Raw genomic sequence first — 20,871 nt, 5'->3', positions numbered from 1 at the left:
AAAGGGAGTTGGAGATGTTCTTCTTCTTTGTGTGCTTAGTTGATTATGCATTCTTGAGTTTTTGACAAAAATTAATTGTGTGACCCTTCCATCCATAATAATTTCACTTCAAATGTGCCTGACAATTTGTAGCATTGTGACCGTCTTTGTTACATTTTGTATAGGTGGAAGTACCACCTTTCTTGCTTGAATTCCTGACAGCAAAAGTTATTGCCTCAGGTGAACTATGCTCCTTTTATGAGATACATCTTTCTATCGTTCACGCATGAGCATGAGGGAATAAACCTTGCCAGTCTTAGGCAAATGGTCCATTGTCAATATCTGTCCACATATTGCAGTAAAGGATTTAGTTAATCCCATGAAAAACTTGATGATTTTCTATGTTTCTTGATAGGATAGTTCCCCTTTCATAGTTCCACAACTATAGTGTGAGATAGGACAAAGAACATCTCTTGTCCCACAATTCTTTGAGCTTGGTGAAATAGGAGCTAACAAACTTATTATGTTGTACGCAATCATGTATCTCATTCTCAATATGAAATAATTGAAAGTTGTTTACATGAGAAAAATGTTCTCATAGTTCATTCCAAATTGTTTGTGCTCCATCACAATAGAACGCACAATATCCTTGGGGATCAAACTCAATAAACAGGTTTTGACAAGGTTGTCACAATGAATCCATTGTTACAATTCTATTATGGACTCAATAGCAGGTCGAGCCATCCAGAAGTGACGTGGCTGAGTCAATTACTTATTTATTAAGTTACTTAGTCATTAAGTTGTCATTAAGTTTATTTACTTTTTTAGGTTGAATGTCGTGGAGGAGCATATCTGTAATTTTGTACTCTTGAACCCTACATAAAGAGTGAAAGGAATGGGAAAGATAAGTCTTGGTTCTAGGTTAAACAAGGGATTTGGAGTTCTCCGCAACAAGCTCTAGGGTGTGCGTTCTCCTCAACGAACCAAAGGATGTGCGTTCTCCTCAATAAACTGTTATGGTCCTGGGGTTAAGTGCCTATGTCTTCCTCTCCTAATAGGCTGGTCTTTTGGGTAGTATTGGCTAGGTGCTTAACATTTGGTATCAGAGTGGATGCCACCTTGCAAGGTCGATTCCCAGGGCGCGCAGAGGCTGGATTAAAATTACTGGTAGGATGCGGTTGGGCCAGTCTCGCTGCGCCACCGTGGTCGTCTACTCGTCGTGAGTTCGAATCCCTGAGGGAAGTCCCGACGTGGGTGTCGTAAGCCCCAGACGTGGTCGCCGTAAGGGATTATGGGATCTTGACCTGGTACCATTCGTTGGGTGTTAAGCCGTCGTGGACGTCGGCTTGCGAAGGTGGGGTGTACTGTTATGGTCCTGTGGTTAAGTACCTATGTCTTTCACTCCTAATAGACCGGTCTTTTGGGTAGTATTGGCTAGGTGACTATTATGGTCCTGGGGTTAAGTACCTATGCCTTCCGCTCCTAACAGGCCGGTCTTTTGGGTAGTATTGGCTAGGTGATTAACATTTGGTATCAGACAGGTCCACCCTTGGGGATTCCTCTTCCCCGGAGGATTTGCATCAGCTTATTGATGCCAATCGTCAAAGATCAGATGCAGGTATTGATGATCTTTGCACTTCAATAGAGACCATGAATACGACAGTAGAGCTCATTCTCCGGCGACTTAATGAAGGTGGGGGTCGAGGACCACTGCCACCAACAGCCTATTCTCTGTCGGCCGAGCACCTAGGGTCTCAAGCTTTCCTTCGGCTTGATTTTCTTCTTCTCTTCTCTTCTTCTTCCCTACAAATCATTATATTAGATCCGGGACTGTAACAACTTGGTATCAGAGTCGGAAAACAATGAGCAATTGTTCGATCATAGATGAAATACGTGCCATAATTCAGGATCATTTTGTAGTATTACGTGCAGAGTTTGCAACAATGCGCAGAGAGTTATTTTCAACAATGCGAGAGGATATACATCAATCTTCCATTGAAATTTCAGAGAGATTGTTGGAAATCGTGAAGTTTCATAATAAGATTTTAGAGAGGAAGGTCGTCATTCCAGAAGATGAACAATTGCTATTATTTGTCATTCAACCTTGAATCTAGTTGGAACAACCCGATTTGGGTTCAACCTCAAATCTCCTCTTTTCATGGCAACCTAAACTTCTCCAAGAACTGAAAATGGAAAATTTTCAAGCAGAGAAGCCCCATGTTGTTGTTGTTCATCGTCAAAAATAGGTCAGATTCTACTTCGTTAGGAGGCAAAAAACTTTCTACCCAATAGCTCCACTTTTTCACCGCTAGAAGTTTATATGAATAGGAAGACAAAAAATCCAAAGACTTCGATTTCAAAGTGGAAATAATTGTCTTGGTGGAAGATGAGAAGCCTGGACCAGTGAGTTTCGATTTGAAAGTATGACCATCATGTTGCAGCCTCTCACTCTCGCTCTCGGCCTCCAAGCTAGAAACCAACTTGAACGATTTTTGTGGAGTTCAGGTTTTAGTGTCAGAAATTCGAGATGGGGAATTTTTGGTCACATGTATTCAGCCTACAGAGGTGTAGTGTCCGGTCAGACACCGTTCATTGAAATTCTTCGACCAGGTGTGGGTTTTGGAAATTATATTGTGTTTTTTGCTAACATTGTAGGTGAAAATGTGGGAGATATTGCCGGAATGGGCACTATTTTTTGCATCACTTTCATCCTTTGGAATTAACCCTGATTTCTCTACAATGACTTATCCTCGTATCATCATGTCAATGAGAATTTTGGTTTGCCTGCTCACCACACTCTTGACTACCAAATTCTTCAAGGTTTAAATCGTTGATCAGATTGCATCTTCATTGAAGCAGCAACTTCTAATATCCACCATTCTTATGACTATTGGGATTGCAAGTGTCAGCTACATTACTCTTCCATCCAACTTCACCCTCTATGATTTTGGCGTTGAGAAACCAGATGTTGTTGATTCTTGCAAAATAGGGACAACAACAAATGTCATTTGTACCCTTGTAAGCCAAATTGGAATTAAAATTGTTGATGTGATAGCTCCCAAGGTCGTCATTGGACTAATAGTTGGAGCTATGATACCTACTGGTTCTTTGCCATGACCATGAAGAGTGTGGGAAGAGCAGCCTTAACGATGGTGGAAGAAGTTAGGAGGCAATTTAACACTCCCAAGACTGATGGAGGGAAGAGCAAAGCTAGACTATGCAACTTGTGTCAAGATTTCTCCCGATGCTTCACTGAAGGAGATGATCCCTCTTGGTGCACTTTCTGGGTTTGATGAGCACTTGCAAATTTTAGAATTGTTTGATCTTGACGTTTTTACTGCTACCTACAGACCAGGGATGAAAATGCAATCAATTCTTGATCAATTTACTATAATGGGTTTACTCACAACTTGCTCCAATCTGGGTGCATTACATCAAGCGAAACTATTACTGGCTTGCATCAAGATAAATTTTAACATCGGGCTATTTTTTAGAAGCCAAGGTTCTCACTAAAATTTTTGCACGGCTATTGATGGCTTACTTGAATGAATATGCTTACGAGGCTCATGTTACTGGTCTATAGTATGGGATAAACCATATGCAAATGATTTTAGGCCAACTATTTTTAGTACGTGTTATAATATGGGACCCACCACGAGGATGTGGGATGCCAAGAAGAGTCCTCACCCAAACTAGCACGAGTTAAGAAGATAAGAAGCATAAGGTGAAATGAGTTAGAAGACTTGAAGATCAAGTGGGACACACAAAGATATCACGAGTTGGAATCTTATCAATATGAGCTGGAAGATCACGTGGGACACACAAGGATAAGGCCATGATCTTGCTTCCTCCCTTTTTTCTATGTGAAGATTTACTCTAGAGAGAATAGTTCAACTTATATTAGAACTCTATTAGATTGTGTCATCCTTTCATGATAGAATTATCTTAGAGAGTTAGAATTAGAATGTAATTAGGAGATTTAAAGGTTAATTGTATAAGGACTCTATCACTTCCTCTACTATAAATAGAGGTATTGTAATTCAGAATTAATCAAGTTCTATAATTCTCTCTTGAGTAAATCTCTCTCTCTTTGCTTGGCGCACACCTTGTTCCTTTCTCTTCTTCTCTCTACTTGAGAGCCTTCTTCCCCTTTTCTATTTTTCTTGCTCTCTTTCCTTGCTCAGAATATTGGAAAAGGGATCCTAAATTCAAAAATACCAATTGATCCTGATCTGGATCCAAGTCTTGGAGTAGCTCTTGTTGCAGTAATTGGATTTATATACACAGAATTAGTCAGAGCCTTAACCAGTATTGTTGCGGCTGCTTGTGAATTTCACACGGAGATGCAGAGTGATCCTAGGGCAATAGTTTATGCAAAGAAAATATATGGTACACTGGAAAAACTGGGGCAAATAGAAGTAATTTTGAATCAGTTGAATCCTGTTTGGATTTCAAAAATTGGAGTTGTGTCTCAATTTGAAACTACCGAACCACTGGTATGTAGGGTGTATGATGTTGCTACCCAGTTTCATGACATGCATGTCAAGGCACTTAAGGTGGATGATACTATAAGAGTTTTTGACAAAATCTCATAGAGGAATTTAAATTGTTGGAATGCAATGATATTGGGACACTGTATTCATGGATGTCTTGCAGCAATGGTGGCACAGAGTTCCAACAACAAAACAGATGCAGGTAGTTATGCTATTTTTCTCGCCAATATTGGTACAGAGTTTGATGCTGCTGTCAGTTTCAAGGGTACCTCATATCATTTACCTTCTTGGTATGTGAGCACCCTACCTAATTGCCAGAATGTGGTCCTCAACACAACAAAGAGTAACTCTCAAACTACTCATTTGGCGATGAAATGCCTTAAGTCTAGTTCCCAAAATATTGTTGGTTCTTCGGAAGTATTTTAGTCAGGTTGGAGTTGGGTGATTAAACCTGTGTTCATTTCACAGAGTGACTCCTTCCCAAAAGCTAGATTGCTGAAGCAAATTAATACTACTACTGATGTTAGTGACTATTTGTGGTATTCAGCCAAGGGACCCAATTATGCTCTCCATGCTTTTGTCAATGGGAAACTTGCTGGGAATGGATGGGGAGACAATGGATATGCAAAAGTCACCGTGGAAAAGGACATTACACTTGCACTTGGGAGAAACATTATGGATTTCTTAAGTGCTACAGTTGGTCTCCAGCACTATGGGGCATTCTTTGATACTTGGGGTGCTGAAATTACTAGCCCTATTAAGCTAAGGGGGATCAATGCACCGCTAGATCTATCTTCATGCCAATGGATGTATCAGCCTGGATTGAAAGGTGAGGGATTAGGCCTTTCAGGTGGTGGGTCATCACAATGGATCTCATGTTCCAACTTTCCTAAGATTCAACCTTCGCTATGGTATAAGACAAACTTTGATGCTTCATATGGAAATGATCCCATTGCCATAGATTTTACTGGCATGGGGAAGGGTACGGCATGGGTTAATGGCCAGAGCATGGGACACTCTTGGGCCACTCATGTTGCTTCACATATTGGTTGTGACAATTATTTTAATTATAGCGAAGCTTCCCATAGCCTCGTTCATGGTTGCAACCTCACCGTCCGTGGTACTACATTGGAGCACTTACCTCATTTCTGGCGGGCCTGTCCAGAACTCGAGCTTGAGGACAAGCTCTTTCTCCAATGGGGGGCATATATGTACTTACTTTTCAGGTTGAATGCCGTGGAGGGGCATATATGTAATTTTGTACTCTTGAACCCTACTTAAGGGGTGAAAGGAATGGGAAAGACAAGTCTTGATTTTAGGTTAAACAAGGGATTTGGAGTTCTCCGGAACGATCTCTAGGGTGTGTGTTCTCCTCAATGAACCTAAGGATGTGAGTTCTCCTCACCGAACCTAGGGTCTCAAGCTTTCCTTCAGTTTGATTTTCTTCTTCTCTTCTCTTCTTCTTCCCTACAAATCATTGTGTTAGATCCAGGACCGTAACAAATTCATCATTAGCATCCTTGTTTGGTCGCTTTAGTGATCCATCAACAAAACCATATTAGTTTTTGACAATTAGAGTCGTAGTCATAGAATGACTCCATGTGCTATAATTCTCCTCAATGAGGAGTTGTGGTAAGAGAACCAACCCTGGCTGATCTAGATGGTGAAGATACAGTGGGTGATTGGGATTAGCAAGGTTGGATGCCATGCTTGCAATATCCTTGTTGAAAGGTAACGCTATTGAGCAGTATAATGGATTGACGTGTTGTCCTTCAAGCTAGAGACCCATGGAATAAAGTCTAACACACGGCTAATCACGCAGTGGTACCAAAAAAAATATTTAGGGCTGCATGAAATTATTGGCCTTCGTGCAGAGGTCTGGGTTTCTAGCGAGATTCCTAGGCGTGTTCCCCACACACTAGAAAAATTGAATTTCTAAAAACCTCGGCATGTGCATAGAGAGAGGCCTTGTCAGGTGCACCACATGCCAGAATAATTATGATCTCTAGCAACCTCAGGGTTTGCACCAAAAATCTGAATTTTTAAATGTCTCCAAATTTCCAAAAGAGGAGATTTCCCTCTTCAGATGAACCCCTTTGTGGCAGCGGGAGAAGGCCAGGAGACTGGAAAGCACAATGGCAAAGCAAAGCTGGAACCCGGGTGGAGAGGTTCTAAACTTCAATGGTGTCATCACCGGATCCAGAAGTGACGACGAATCAGACACCTTTGTCAAAAAAGAATGTTGAGGACTCAATAGCTAATCGAGTCATACAACGGAGGCGCACTGAGTTATAGAGTTAATAGCTTTCTTTCCATATTGTTTTAAATTCGTTTTTTTATGCATTAACTAAGTTAAATTGCCATAAGGGCAGAATTGTAATATTTAATCCTAAAACTAGGGTGGACGACAAGCCTACTTAGAGGTCAAGGGAAGGAGAAAATGGGCAAACCTTGAATTAGGTTAAACAGGGTTTGGAGGTATCCTTGATGAGCTCTAGGTCTAGGTTCCCTCTTGAATCTGAATTTCCCTCTTCCATATTTTGATTTTTGTTTACATTGATTCATACCGAAGAGGAGAGGGGAATTGTTGTCCCTTTTCCTAGTTCAATCAGGGGCTTCAACCTCCCATTCATTGACAGCAGCTAAAGAGAGCTTTCTCCCTCTCTTTCCGAGCCTGAATTGAGGCTTCTCCATCACCTCACCACGAGCAGCCATAAATCAGATTTTTTCAACAATCAAGACCAGCAAGAAGCCAGGTTAGGAACCCCTAACCTCAGGTCCAAGGATTGTCCAACTTAGGGGCTTGCAGCCCTAACACGATCAGCAGCAACGAGGGGTCCAAACCCTCTTTTCTGTGACCAAGAAGGGGACCCCTTCCCCTCCTGTCCGAGTAGTAGCAACAAGGGTCCTCTGCCCTTACCTACGAGTAGCCTAATCCCACAAAGGAGGTTGCTTTCTTCCTACCCGTGACCAGACCAAGAAAGGAACCTCTTTATTTGCCCTTACCGAGAGCAGTTGCTCTATTACAGTGCTAGAAAATCAAATCCCACGCCGAGTTACTCGATCCATGACTAGGTACAAATAATAACTTGGTATTAGAGCAGTGTAACGTGGGGGATACATCCAATAATGAAGAACTGAAAAGCATGATCAAAAGGATGCAAGATGAACAAGTTGAAGCATGAGAAAAATGGGAACAAATTCCTAGCATGAGCTTGAAACTCTAGCGACTCACTAGCAGGATATCAGATCTCATGGCAGAGAGACACTCTAGCCCGGACCCAAGGGGGGAGAATCATTTGCACAACCGAAGGGAGGAGCAGTTTGTTGGGCACACCGCTATCTAGACACCGCAGAGTGGAGGTACAATACCCAGGTACACAAAATTGGATTTTCCTACATATAATGGGTCCGTGAATCCCTTAATTTGGTTGCATAGATGTGAGAATTTTTTTTCAAATCAAGGGACTGCTGAGTTTGACAAAGGGGGACTTGCCGCTTTCCACATGTTAGATGAGGCACAACTATGGTTTCACCAGGTGGAACTAGAAAGATTACTGTTGAATTGGGATGAATTTAAAGAGTTAAGCACAATTCGATTTGGCACTCCCGCCCAATGCAAACCCATGGGAGATTTAGTCCTGTTGAGACAAACTGGGTCAGTTGAACTGTGTCAAAAATAATTCCAAGAAAAATTGGCTCGTGCTGGCAGATTGGTACGAGTCGACCAGCAGGTCAACTTATTTACAGCAGGCCTCACTAAATCTCTGAGGTTAGAGGTGGAAGTTCATTCACCTTTAGATTTGGCTCAGGCAATGAATTTAGCTCAAGCAATGGAACAACGGCAATGGCTTCAGCATCGTAGACCAGTTTGGCAAGGGGAATGGAACACTTCCTCCAACTGGCAAGGGCAACAAAATACTTCTCCTCGAGTGCCATATCCTACATTACCACCGCCCAGAAATAATCCAATTCCTACTCTGGCAGCCGAGACACGCTCTAGTAACCCACCACCTTAGTATATCAAAAAATTAACCAGTTCTGAGATGGCGGATCGGAGATCCAAGAATCTGTGCTACAATTGTGATGAACCATACAGGGCAGGCCACCAATGTAACAGGTTGTTCTGGTTCAAAGTGGATGAAACAGAGGATACAGAAAATAGTGATGATCTTATTGAGGAGGAACCACCTACCATCTCTCTGCATGCCATTACTGGACAAAAATCTGCTAAAACTATGCAAGTCAGAGCTCGAATCCTCGACCAGGAACTTGTGGGACTAGTGGATTCAAGAAGTACACACAATTTTCTTAGCTTGACAGCCGCTCAGTATCTTCAGTTACAGATCCATTCACACCCAACAGCCACGGATTCAGTTGCTAATGGCAAGAAAGTCCCTAGCTAGGGGATTAGCAAAGCGGTAAAATTTTCAATTGGTACGACTTTATTTCATTCAGAATTTTTTGTCATACCTTTTGCAAGATTTGATATGGTGTTAGGCATTAAATGGTTAGAATCCTTGGGACCTATATTGTGGGACTTCTCTGCTTTGACTATGAGCTTTGTATTGAGCGAACGACAAGTGCTATTATAGGGTAGTCAGGTGGACAAACCCCACCACCTTCATACCATTCACACACAAGACCAACCGGATAGTACTATCGAAAAACTTCTCGAGGAGTTCTCAGACCTCTTCCATGAGGCTTCCGGATTGCCTCCCTTGAGACACTGTGACCATAGGATCTGTTTAAAACCAAGTTCTAATGTGGTGGTAGTTCAGCCATACCGGTATCCCCACCTATAGAAAGATGAAATCGAGCGACAGTGCTAGGCCATGTTACAATAGAGCCTTATTCGCAACAACTGGTCCCCTTTCTCTTCACCCGTCTTGCTCGTGAAGAAACATGATGGCACATGGAGATTTTGTATCGATTATAGGGAGTTAAATGCTCAAATTTTGAAGGATAAGTTCCCTATTCCTGTAGTGGAGGAGCTCCTGGATGAATTACATGGTTCGTGGGTCTTCACTAAACTAGATTTATGCTCTGGATATCATCAGCTTCGTATGCACCTCTCCGACATTGAGAAGACGACCTTCTGCACACATCACGGCCATTTTCAGTTTGTGTTCATGCCGTATGGGTTATCAAACGCACCATCCACTTTTCAAGCACTGATGAATGATGTAATTAGCAACTATTTTAAAAAAATTGTACTTATTTTTTTTAATGATATACTCATATACAACAAGCCCGGGGAAGAGCATTTAGTGCATTTACGGATAGTTTTGGAATTATTATGAGCTCATCAGCTCTATTTGAAGAAATCCAAATGCTCTTTTACGGCATCACATGTCGCCTATCTCGGCCATATTATATCACATGCGGGGGTCACTGTTGATCCCGAGAAGATTCAGGTAATTCATGATTGGCTACAACCGCAGTCTTGCTCTACTTAGAGAGGATTTTTGGGCCTAGATGGATACTACCGTAAATTCATTCAAAACTACGGTCCCTTGGCAGCACCATTGACCAGTCTCCTCAAGAAGAATTCCTTTATTTGGAATGATGAGGACACACAGTCTTTTGAGGCCCTCAAACTAGTTCTCACCTCCACACCAGTTCTAGAACTTCCCAATTTTGAGGACTTATTTGTGGTTGAGTGTGACGCGTCCGATGGGGGCATTGGGGCCGTCTTATAGTAGCAGTCACACCCCCATAGCATATTTCAGTAGGCAGTTGGTAGCATGACATGAAAAATTGGCAGCATATGGAAGAGAATTAATCGGGTTGACCAAGGTGGTCCAACACTGGCGTCCTTACTTATGGGGTCATGCATTTCTCATCCGTATTGATCATTACAGCCTTAAATTCTTACTTGAACAGCGCATCATGATTTTGCCACATCAGCACTGGATCAGTAAGTTGATGGGATTTGATTTTTCAGTCGAGTACCATTCGGGACGATTAAACAAGGCATCAGATGCCTTATCACGGCCTTTTGAACACCAGCAACTCATATATGCAATCACCAACCTCGTTTCCTCATCTTGGACTTGGTGAGAGAGGCCCATGCCACTCTTCCTATCCTGCAGGAGCTACACAGAAAAGTCACAGAGGGGACACTGGGTTCTAAGTGGTCCGTCCAGGATTCCCTTATTTGCTACAAACAACGGATTTATCTACCACACACTTCCGAGTTGATTCCAGCCATCCTCTCTACCTACCATGATAGCACACATGAAGGCATCCAGAAAAATTTGCAACGTGTTCGAGCAGATTTTTATTGGCAAGCCATGACGACCACCATAGCCACATATGTCTCTGCATGTCAGGTATGTCAACGCAACAAAGTTGACCACTTAAGTCCAGTATGTTTTCTACAACATCTCGCACCCCCTACACAAGTCTTGATCCATATTTCGATGGTCTTTGTCGAGGGCTTTCCACAGTCAGCCTGCAAATCAGTTGATCGGTTCTCCAAGTATGCACATTTTATTCCTATGGGTCATCCATATACAGCATCACGAGTGGCACAAACCGTCCTTGAGCATATTATTCGCTTACATGGCATTCCAGAATCAATTGTCAGTGATTGGAATGTTGTATTTACCAGTACTTTCTGGCGGGAACATTTTCATCTGTGCGGCATGAAGTTGGCATTTTCCTCCTCATATCATCCCCAGACAGATGGCCAAATGGAGGTGGTTAACCGCACCGTCGAAATGTATATGCGGTGCCTTGTGGGTGATTGTCTGAAACACTGGGTTCAGTGTGTACCGTGGGCTGAATACTGTTACAACACTTCACTCCACTCCGCTTTGCAATCCACTCATTTTAGGGTTCTCTACAGCAAGGATCCTCCTCGGCTACTCTCTTATACTCCAGGGTCCATCCATGTGGACGCCATTGATCATGCACTCAAGGATCGTGACCAGGTATTACAAAATATTATAGAACGCCTACGACGAGCTCAGGTTTGCATGAAAGATTTCTACGACAATGGACATCGAGACATCTCATACTAGGAAGGGGACTATGTTTGGTTACGCCTCCAACTGTACCGACAGCAGTCCATTACCAGACTGCCACGCCATAAGCTCTCACCCAAGTACTTTGGGCCTTTCTCTATTCGACGCATGGAACCAGTGGCCTATCAACTATAACTTCAAGCCACGGCAAAGCTGTAAGATGTGTTTCATATAACCCTCCTGAAACCGTATACGGGATCACCGCCCACATCCACTCCGTTCCTTCCTCAGGTGGACAACAGCCACGTCATTCTCACACTAGTCGTAGTGTTACGCGCCCATTTGGTCAATGACTAGTGGGAGATTCTAGTCCAGTGGAAAGCTATAGAACTAGACGCAGCGACATGAGAACAGTTGGACACCTTCAAACAAGTCTACCTAGCTTACGAGCTTGAGGACAAGCTCTTTCTCATAGGGGAGGCAGATGTTGAGGACTCAATAGCTAACCGAGTCATACAATGGAGGCGCATTGAGTTACAGAGTTAATAGCTTTCTTTCCATATTTTTTTAAATTCTTTTTTTTTTTGCATTAACTAAGTTAAATTGCCATAGGGGCAGAATTGTAATATTTAACCCTAAAACTAGGGTGGACGTCAAGCCTACTTAGAGAGCAAGGGAATGAGAAAAGGGGCAAGTCTTGAATTAGGTTAAACAGGGTTTGGAGTTCTCCTTGACGAGCTCTAGGGTTTGGAGGTCTCCTTGATGAGCTCTAGGTCCAGGTTTCCTCTTGAATCTGAATTTCATTCTTCCATATTTTGATTTATGTTTACATTGATCCACACCGAAGAGGAGAGGTGAATTTTGTACCTTTTCCAAGTTCAATTAGGGGCCTCAACCTCCCATCCATTCTCAGCAGCTAAAGAGGGCTTCTCCCTCTCTTTCCGAGCCGGAATTGAGGCTTCTCCATCACCACACCACGAGACGCCATAAATCAGAGTTTTTTTAGCAACCAAGACCAGCAAGAAGCCAGGTTAGGAACCCTAACCTCAGGTCCAAGGACTGTCCAAGTTAGGGGCTTGCAGCCCTAACACAAGCAGTAGCAAAGAGGGGTCCAAACCCTCGTTTCCTGTCTGAGTAGCAGTAACAAGGGTCATCTGCCCTTACCGAGCAACAACTTAGTCCCACAAAGGAGGTTGCTTTCCTCCTACCCGAGACCAGACCAAGAAAGGGGCCTCTTTATCTGCCCTTACCGAGAGCAAATGCTCTATTACAGTGCTGAAAAATCAAATCCCATTCCGAGTTACTCGATCCATGACTAGGGACCATAACAAAGAAATGGAGCTTCGGTCACATTTCTTGGCGAACGTTGCAAAGATGTCTCAGGATTGTGGACAAAAGGTTTGGGTTGTGTCTCTCAGGGAACGTCACAGATGGAAAAATGGTCGAGAGGTATTCTGTTTACTGAGAGGTTTGAACCTCAACGGTATCATTCCAGAGCCGAAAGCGGCGATTTCACGATCGTGAAAATCAGGTCTCTCTGATATCATATTAATTTTTCCTAGTTTTCTTATTAAATGATACAAATCAGATTACATGTATATAAGGGAGTTTATCCCGTATAAATTCAAATTACAAATCTTCTTATCTTCAAATCTTATCTTCTAATCTCAAATCTCCTTATCTTCAAATCTTATCTTCAACATAATCGACAGCAAAATTACCAGATTGGTTTCCGAATGAAGATGGCAAACAATGAGATACAACAACAACAACAAAAAATAGTAACAATGATGTAATCATCCAGCAATCAGTGATCGGAGCAATCGGTAAGTGACGATAGAAGTCAGTTGGGTACTTGCTGGATGATGAAAATTTTGTCTGTCATGTATCAGAAGCCTTCCGCAAATAATTAGGTACATCTCATGAAAAAACTCTTCAATTGAAAGATGACAGAAAATACATCAATAGCATCGCATTTGAATGAGTTTAGCACGATTATCAATCAATTGACCTTTGTTCAGATTAAATTTGGTGATGAGGTTCGTGCTTTAATTCTTTTGGCATCTCAGCCAAATTTTTAGGAGCCTATGAGGGCTGCGGTCAGCAACTTTGCAGGCAAGGGGAAGTTAATTTTTAATGATGATCGGGATACCATTCTTGCTGAGGAAGTTCGTTGAAAGGACTTTGGAGAATCATCAACATCTAATTCTGCCCTAAGTGTCGATACTAGGGGCATGAATTTCGAGAGGAATTTTAACAAGGTCAATGGTAGAGGGAGGTCAAGGAATAGAAGAAGCAATTCAAAATTCGGAAGAAATGTTGAGTGCTGGAATTGTGGCAAGTCTGGTCGCATAAAGAAGAACAGCAGAGCACCGAAGAAGGATGAAAAAAAAAGTTTCTGCAAATGTGGTGACTAAAGAGGTACAAGATACTTCATTCTTGTCGATTGATAGCCCTATTGACTCTTGGGTGTTAGATTCGGGAGTTTCTTTTCACACCACCGCACATCATGAGATTATGGAGAACTATGTTGTTGGAGATCACGGGAAGGTGTATCTTGCTGATGGAGAACCTTTGGATATTGTCGGTATTGGTAATGTCAGTATGAGGAAGTCAAACAGGTCAATGTGGAAAATTCACAAGGTGAGACATGTACCAAAACTTATGCGTAATATGATCTCAGTAGGGCAACTTAATGATGAAGGTCATAATGTGACTTTTAATGGTGTTGCCTGGAAAATCACTAAGGGAGCCATGGTTGTTGCACGAGGAGTTAAAACTAGAACTCTTTACATCACTTCCAGTTGCAGAGACACGGTTACAGTTTTTTATGCTGTTACTGATTCTAATTTGTGGCATTATAGGCTCAGTCACATGAGTGAGAAGGGAATGAAAGTACTTCAATCCAAAGGGAAGCTACCAGGGTTGAAAACCATAAACAACAGTTTATGTGAAGGCTATATTTTTGGCAAGCAGAAAAGGGTTTGCTTTTCTAAGGCTAGAAAAGGAGCAAAAGACAGGAAACTTGGAGTTGGTTCACACAGATGTGTGGGGGGCATCAATTGTTACTTCCCCTGGTGGTTCTAACTACTATGTGACATTTATTGATGATGCAAGCAGAAAGGTATGGGTTATTTCTTGAAAAATTAATTTGATATCATTGATACCTTTAAGAGATGGAGAACAAAGGTTGAGAATGAGACAGATTTGAAGGTGAAGTGCCTACAGTCAGATAATGGGGGAGAATACATCGATGATGATTTCAAGTGGTACTGTGCCTATAATGGAATCAAGATGCAGAAGACTATTCCTGGAAACCTCAACAGAATGGTGTGGCTGTGAGGATGAATAGAACTTTGAACGAGCATGCTAGGAGCATGAGATTACATGCGGGATTGCCAAAGATGTTTTGGTCAGAAGCTATTAGCACTGTTGCCTATTTGATCAACTGAGGTCGCTTAACACCATTGGATTGAAAAATACCAGAAGAGGTCTGGAGCGACAAAGAGGTAAACCTTTCTTTCTTGAAAGTGTTTGGTTGTATTTCTTATATTCACATTGATTCTGATGCTAGAAGTAAACTTGATGCCAAATCTAAATTATGTTTATCTAATGGCTATGATGGTACTGAGTTTGGTTATCGATTTTGGGATAACCAAAGTCGTAAGGTTATCAGGAGCAAGGATGTGATCTTCAATGAAGGTGCCTTGTATAAAGACAGGTCGAGAACAAAGTCTAAGAGCACAAGTGATGAAGCCAAGAAGTCTAAAGTGATTCAGTTGAGAGATCTTCCAGCTATTGAGATGGATAATATTTCTCACACATACCAGGCAAACATAAATTCCTGTGACTGAACTCAGGGGATCTACCAGAACTAGCAGACCACCACAAAGGTACTCCCCTACACTTAATTATATTTTATTGACTGATAAAGGTAAACCAGAGAGTTATGAGGAAATTGTGCAAGTTGATGGATTAACCAAGTGGGAGTTGGCCATGTGGGATGAGATGGATTCATTGTTATCCAATAAGACATGACAGTTGACCGAGCTACCAAAAGGAAAGAAGGCCTTGTAGAATAAATGGGTGTACTGAATAAAAGACAAACATGATGACAACAAGCAGTACAAGGCAAGACTGGTGGTAAAGGGCTTTCAACAAAAACAAGGCATTGACTACACTTAGATTTTCTCTCCAGTAGTGAAATTGACTACTATTAGAATAGAGCTTGAACTAGTGACAAATAACGACCTGTACTTTGAGCAGTTGAATGTAAAGACATCCTTTCTTCATGGTAATTTGAAGGAAAAAATTTACATGATGCAACCACAGGATTTCAAAGTGCAAGGAAAGGAGAAAATGGTACGCAAACTTCAAAAGAGCATGTATGGTCATAAAAAAATTCCAAGACAATGGTATAAGAATTACTAGAGATACTGATGTCTTGAAACTATCACAAGAAGAAAATGTGAAGAAGGTGCTGAGCTGATTCAACATGAATGATGTAAAACCAATGAGTACTCCTTTGGCTAGTCACTCTAGGCTCTCTAAGGAGCAGTCACCTTCTAAAATACAGGAGCGAGCCAACATGGCCAATGTACCTTATCCTTCTACTATTGGTAGTCTCATGTATGCCATGGTGTGTATTAGACCAGAAATAGCTCATGCAATGGGGGTTGTGAGCAGATATATGAGTAATCCAAGTAAACCACACTGGGAAGCAGTAAAGTGGATTCTCGGGTATATGAGAGGCACTACAGACTCAGCCTTATGTTTCAAAAACTCAAATTTGGGATTACAGGGCTATCTAGATGCTGACATGACTGGAGACATTAATGGTAGGAAGAGTACCAGTGGATATGTATACACATTGGGTGGTACAGCAGTTAGTTGGGTTTCTAAGTTGTAGAAGATAGTTGCTCTTTCCACCATTGAGGCAGAATACATCGTCATGACTGAAGCCACCAAGGAAAAATTAGGTCTCAAACATGAGAAGATTGTGTTGTATTGTGACAATCAGAGTGCTATTCATTTAATAAAGAATCATGTTTATCAAGCCAGAACAATGCACATACAGGTGCGCTATCACTTCATCAGATTGGCTCTGGACGATGGAGTCTTAGCACTTGAGAAGATTCAAGGGAGTTAGAACCTGGCTGATATGTTGACAAAGACTATTACGATCGAGAAACTAAAGTTGTGTTCAACTTCAGTTGGAGTTCTCTCTGAGGATTGAGAAGTTGTTGCCACTGCAAAGGAGATATTGATGATGGATTAAGTCTCCAAGTGGGAGATTGTTAAGTTGTCAAGCCTAATTAACACCCTATGCTGAGTTGTATAACAGTTGCCCTAATTTTCTCTTTATAATTGAGGTGCGCCGCTATTAGGGTTTTATCATCTTAATCCAAGGAGCATCTCAAATTGTAGCCCAAGTGGTTAGAGAGAAACACATGTAAGTGTGTGACTTTTCTTGTAAACTATTTCATCTTCATAGTGGATTACTACAGCGGCAGAAGATAGGTTGTAGTCTCACCTTGAGGTGTACCTATGTAAATCTTGTTGTCTATTTTTGTGTTCGCTTTTTCTTTCTTCTATGATTATTAGTATTGTTCTTGTTAGTTTGGAATTAGGGCATTTAATTCCTAACAAGGCCTTCAACTGTTACTTACCCTAGTGGGTTCTAACTACTATGTGATATTTATTGATGATGCAAGCAGAAATGTATTGGTTTATTTCCTTAAAAAGAAATCTGATGTATTTGATACATTCAAGAGATGGAGAGCAATGGTTGAGAATGAGACAGATTTGAAGGTGAAGTGCTTGCAATCAGATAATGGGGGAGAATACATAGATGATGATTTCAAGCGGTATTGTGCTGATAATGGAATCAAGATGAAGAAGACCATTTTTGGATAACCTCAACAAAATGGTGTAGCTGAGAGGATAAACAAGATCTTGAACGAGCATGCTAGGAGCATGAGATTGTATGCAGGATTGCCAAATATGTTTTGGTTTGAGGCTATTAGCACCGTTGCCTATTTGATCAATAGAGGACCTTCAACACAATTGGATTGCAAAATATCAGAAGAGATCTGGAGCGGCAAAGGAGTAAACTTTTCTTTTTTAATAGTTTTTTGTTGTGTTTCTTATATTCACATTGATTCTGCTATTAGAAGTAAACTTGATGCTAAATCTAAAATATGTTTCTTTATTGTCTATGGTGGTACCGAGTTTGGTTATCACTTTTGGGATGACCAAAGTCATAAGGTTATCAGGAGCAAGGACGTGATCTTCAATGAAGGTGCCCTGTATAAAGACAGGTTGAGAACAAAGTCTGAAAGCACAAGTGATGAAGCTAAGAATTCAGAAGTTATTCAGTTGAGAAATCTTTCAGTTATTCAAATGAAGAATATTACTCAGGAAGACCACGAAAACATACCCCAAGAAGTAAATTAGAACATTCATGTGATTGGACTCAGAAGATCTGCCAGATTTAGCAGACCACCACAGAGGTACTCCCCTGCACTAAATTATATTATGTTGACTGATAAAGGTTAACCAGAGATTATGAGGAGGTCGTGCAAGCTGATGAATCAATCAATCAATCAAGTGGGAGTTGGCCATGCGGGATGAGATGGATTCACTATTATCCAATCAGACATGGCAATTGATCGAGTTACCAAAAGAGAGAAAGCCTTGAAAAATAAAAGGGTGTGCCAAATAAAAGACGAACATGATGGCAGCAAGTGGTACAAGGTAAGACTAGTATTAAAGGGCTTTCAACAAAAAGAAGGCACTGAATACACTGAGATTTTCTCTCTAGTAGTAAAATTGACTGCTATTAGAATAATGTTTGGACTAGTGGCAAATGAAAACTTGCACTTAGAGCAGTAAGATGTAAAGACAACTTTTCTTTATGGTCATTTGGAGGACAAAATTTACATGATGTAGCCATAGGGTTTCAAAGAAAAAGGAATGGAGGAAATGGTGTGCAAACTTCAAAAGAGCTTTTATGGTCTTAAAACAGGCTCCAAGACAATGGTATAAGAAGTTTGATACCTTTATGAGTAGTAATGGTTTCTTGAAGTGTCAGACAGATCATTGTTGTTATATGAAGAAGTTTGATGAAACCTACATCATTTTACTACTATAAGCTGATGACATGTTCATAGTAGGTGCTTGCAAACAGGAAATAGATAAGTTGAAAAGGGAGTTGCCCAAGAAATTTTCAATGAAGGATTTGGGTGCTGCAAAACAAATCCTTGGGATAAGAATTACTAGGGATACTGATATCTTGAAGAATTACTAGGGATACTGATATCTTGAAACTGTCACAAGAAAAATATGTGAACTATGCTGAGCAGATTCAACATGAATGATGCAAAACTATTGAATTTAGGACTTCATTATTGAAACCTTGAGTAAGATGAGAAAGAGAGAAGAAAAAGAGCAAAGAGAGAGAGAGAGAGAGAGAGAGAGAGAACTCAGGAAGAGAGGAGAGAAGAGAAAATAGAGAAAAAGAGTTTAGGCTAGAGAGAGATTCTTCACGAGTTGAGAAGTGGAGAGCTTGATTGAACCTTCAACCAAGACCCCTATTTATACTATTTAAATTATATATTAAGAGATAAGATAGGATTCCTAATATCCCTAATTACATCAATCATGATTATCCAAATCTACATAAATCAAGGGATGATAAATTGATTACATAAATCAAAGAAGATTGTCCAATCTTCCAACTCATGTGATAAGGATTCCAGATCGTATGATGACTCGTCATGCCACCTCATATGATCATGGTGTGTCCCACCAACTCGTGTGATCATGGTGGATCCCACCTTGTGACACTCCCCCTCAAGCTGGGGGTGAGAAAATATCGTAAATGCCAAGCTTGCTGTAGATGGTGGATAATATCTTATGAGTGACTGGTTTGTGAGAATTTCTGCTACTTACCTTTGTGAGGAGATATGTTTGAGAGATAATATGTCGTCTTGGAATTTCTCTCGTATGAAATGGCAGTTTACCTCAATGTGCTTTCTTCTCTGATGGAAGACCGAATTTGAGGTGATGTGTATTGCTACCTGATTATAGTAATGTAGATCCATAGGGGCTTCTTTATAGAATCCCAGTTTAATGAGAAGGGATCTAATCCATAGAAGCTCTCTAATTGTGTGTGTCATGGCCCTATATTCTGCTTCTGCACTAGACCTTGCAACTACATTCTACTTCTTGCTTCTCCATGTAACCCAGTTCCCTCCAACCATTGTACAATATCTCAATGTAGATTTTCTGTCATTTGGCCCAATCTGCATCTGAGAACCCTTCTATGTTGAAGTGACCATGGTTCTTATAGAGAAGCCCTCTTCCTGGAGTTCCTTTCAAATATCGCAATATTCTTTCTAGTGCTTGCCAGAGAGTAAGTTGAGGCTTGTGGCTTGTGCATGTAGTGACTCACCACACTTACTGCATATGATATATCTGGCCTTGTTATACATAGATAATGAGTTTCCCCACATGTCTTTGATATTTTTCAATATCCAAATTTTCTCTAGTACCTGCAGATAATTTTGTATTGCAATCCATCAGGAAATCTGTTGGTCTACACCTCATGATTTCTGTCTCCTCCAGTAGATCAAGGACATACTTCCTTTGGGATAATATAATCCCATGTTTGTACGGTATTGGTCTGAAGTACTTCAATACCCAAAAAATATTTAAGTAGTCCAAGATATTTTTTTTTGAATTCTTCACATATATTTTCCTTGGTTTCCTGAATGCCCTCAAAATCCCAACATATACAGCCAAAATCACTTTGCTTTTAGGTGTGTCTTTAAGAAATATGAGTGATCTATGAAACATCTGTGAAATCCAGCCCGTATGAGTGTTTGGCTAAATTTATCAAACCATACGCGAGGAGAGTGTTTCATACCTTAAAGAGATTTCTTCAATCAACATATCGACTCCTCCTCAACAAAAAATCTAGGTGGTTGTTCCATATAAATTTCTTTCTTTATATCCCCATTGAGAAAAACATTTTTCACATCAAGCTGATAGACCGGACAGGAAGAATTAACAGCAAGAGATAATAAAATACTTACCGAGTTCATTTTGGCCACCAGAGAGAATGTTTCCTCATAATCGATCCCATAGCACTGTGTATAACCTTTAGCAGTGAGGCGAGCCTTAAAGCAAGAACCTGACCCATTCAAATTGCATTTAGCAGTAAAGGCCCACTTACAACCTACAAGTTTTTTATCTGATAGAAGAGAAACTAGAGCCGATGTCTGAATCTCATAGAGTGCCTGCATTTCTTCATCCATTGTCGCCTTCCACCCTGTATGTTTTAGAGCCTCCTGATAGAACTATGGGACTGAGATGGAAGAGATAGATGCAAGAAATTGACAACATGAAGGGGATAAACGATGGTG

The 20,871-nt window shown here is 41.0% G+C and overlaps 1 protein-coding gene across 1 annotated transcript; it reads left to right on the top strand.

Moving 5' to 3' along the window:
* The first annotated feature begins 4,637 nt into the window (after positions 1-4,637).
* On the top strand, positions 4,638-5,753 carry LOC137935202 (beta-galactosidase 8-like). The gene is made up of 2 exons (XM_068779895.1): positions 4,638-4,889; positions 4,941-5,753. The coding sequence occupies exons 1-2, from the start codon at positions 4,638-4,640 to the stop codon at positions 5,751-5,753; spliced, it is 1,065 nt and encodes a 354-aa protein (XP_068635996.1).
* Positions 5,754-20,871: the final 15,118 nt, after the last annotated feature.

Source organism: Aristolochia californica, unplaced genomic scaffold, assembly GCF_029961685.1.
Source record: "Aristolochia californica isolate CCGP_79_NKW_82.1479 unplaced genomic scaffold, dmAriCali1.0.hap1 SCAF_6, whole genome shotgun sequence".
Lineage (NCBI taxonomy): Eukaryota > Viridiplantae > Streptophyta > Magnoliopsida > Piperales > Aristolochiaceae > Aristolochia > Aristolochia californica.
The sequence above is the reverse complement of the archived record's forward strand: the minus strand, read 5'-3'. Positions and strand labels throughout refer to the sequence as shown.

What these genes read in the sequence shown, in the direction of transcription:
- LOC137935202 (XM_068779895.1), top strand. Translation starts at nt 4,638, where the DNA reads ATGGTGGCACAGAGTTCCAACAACAAAACAGATGCAGGTAGTTATGCT. An exon ending in ATATTGTTGGTTCTTCGGAA is followed by an intron (nt 4,890 to 4,940) that starts GTATTTTAGTCA and finishes TTCATTTCACAG; the next exon opens with AGTGACTCCTTCCCAAAAGC.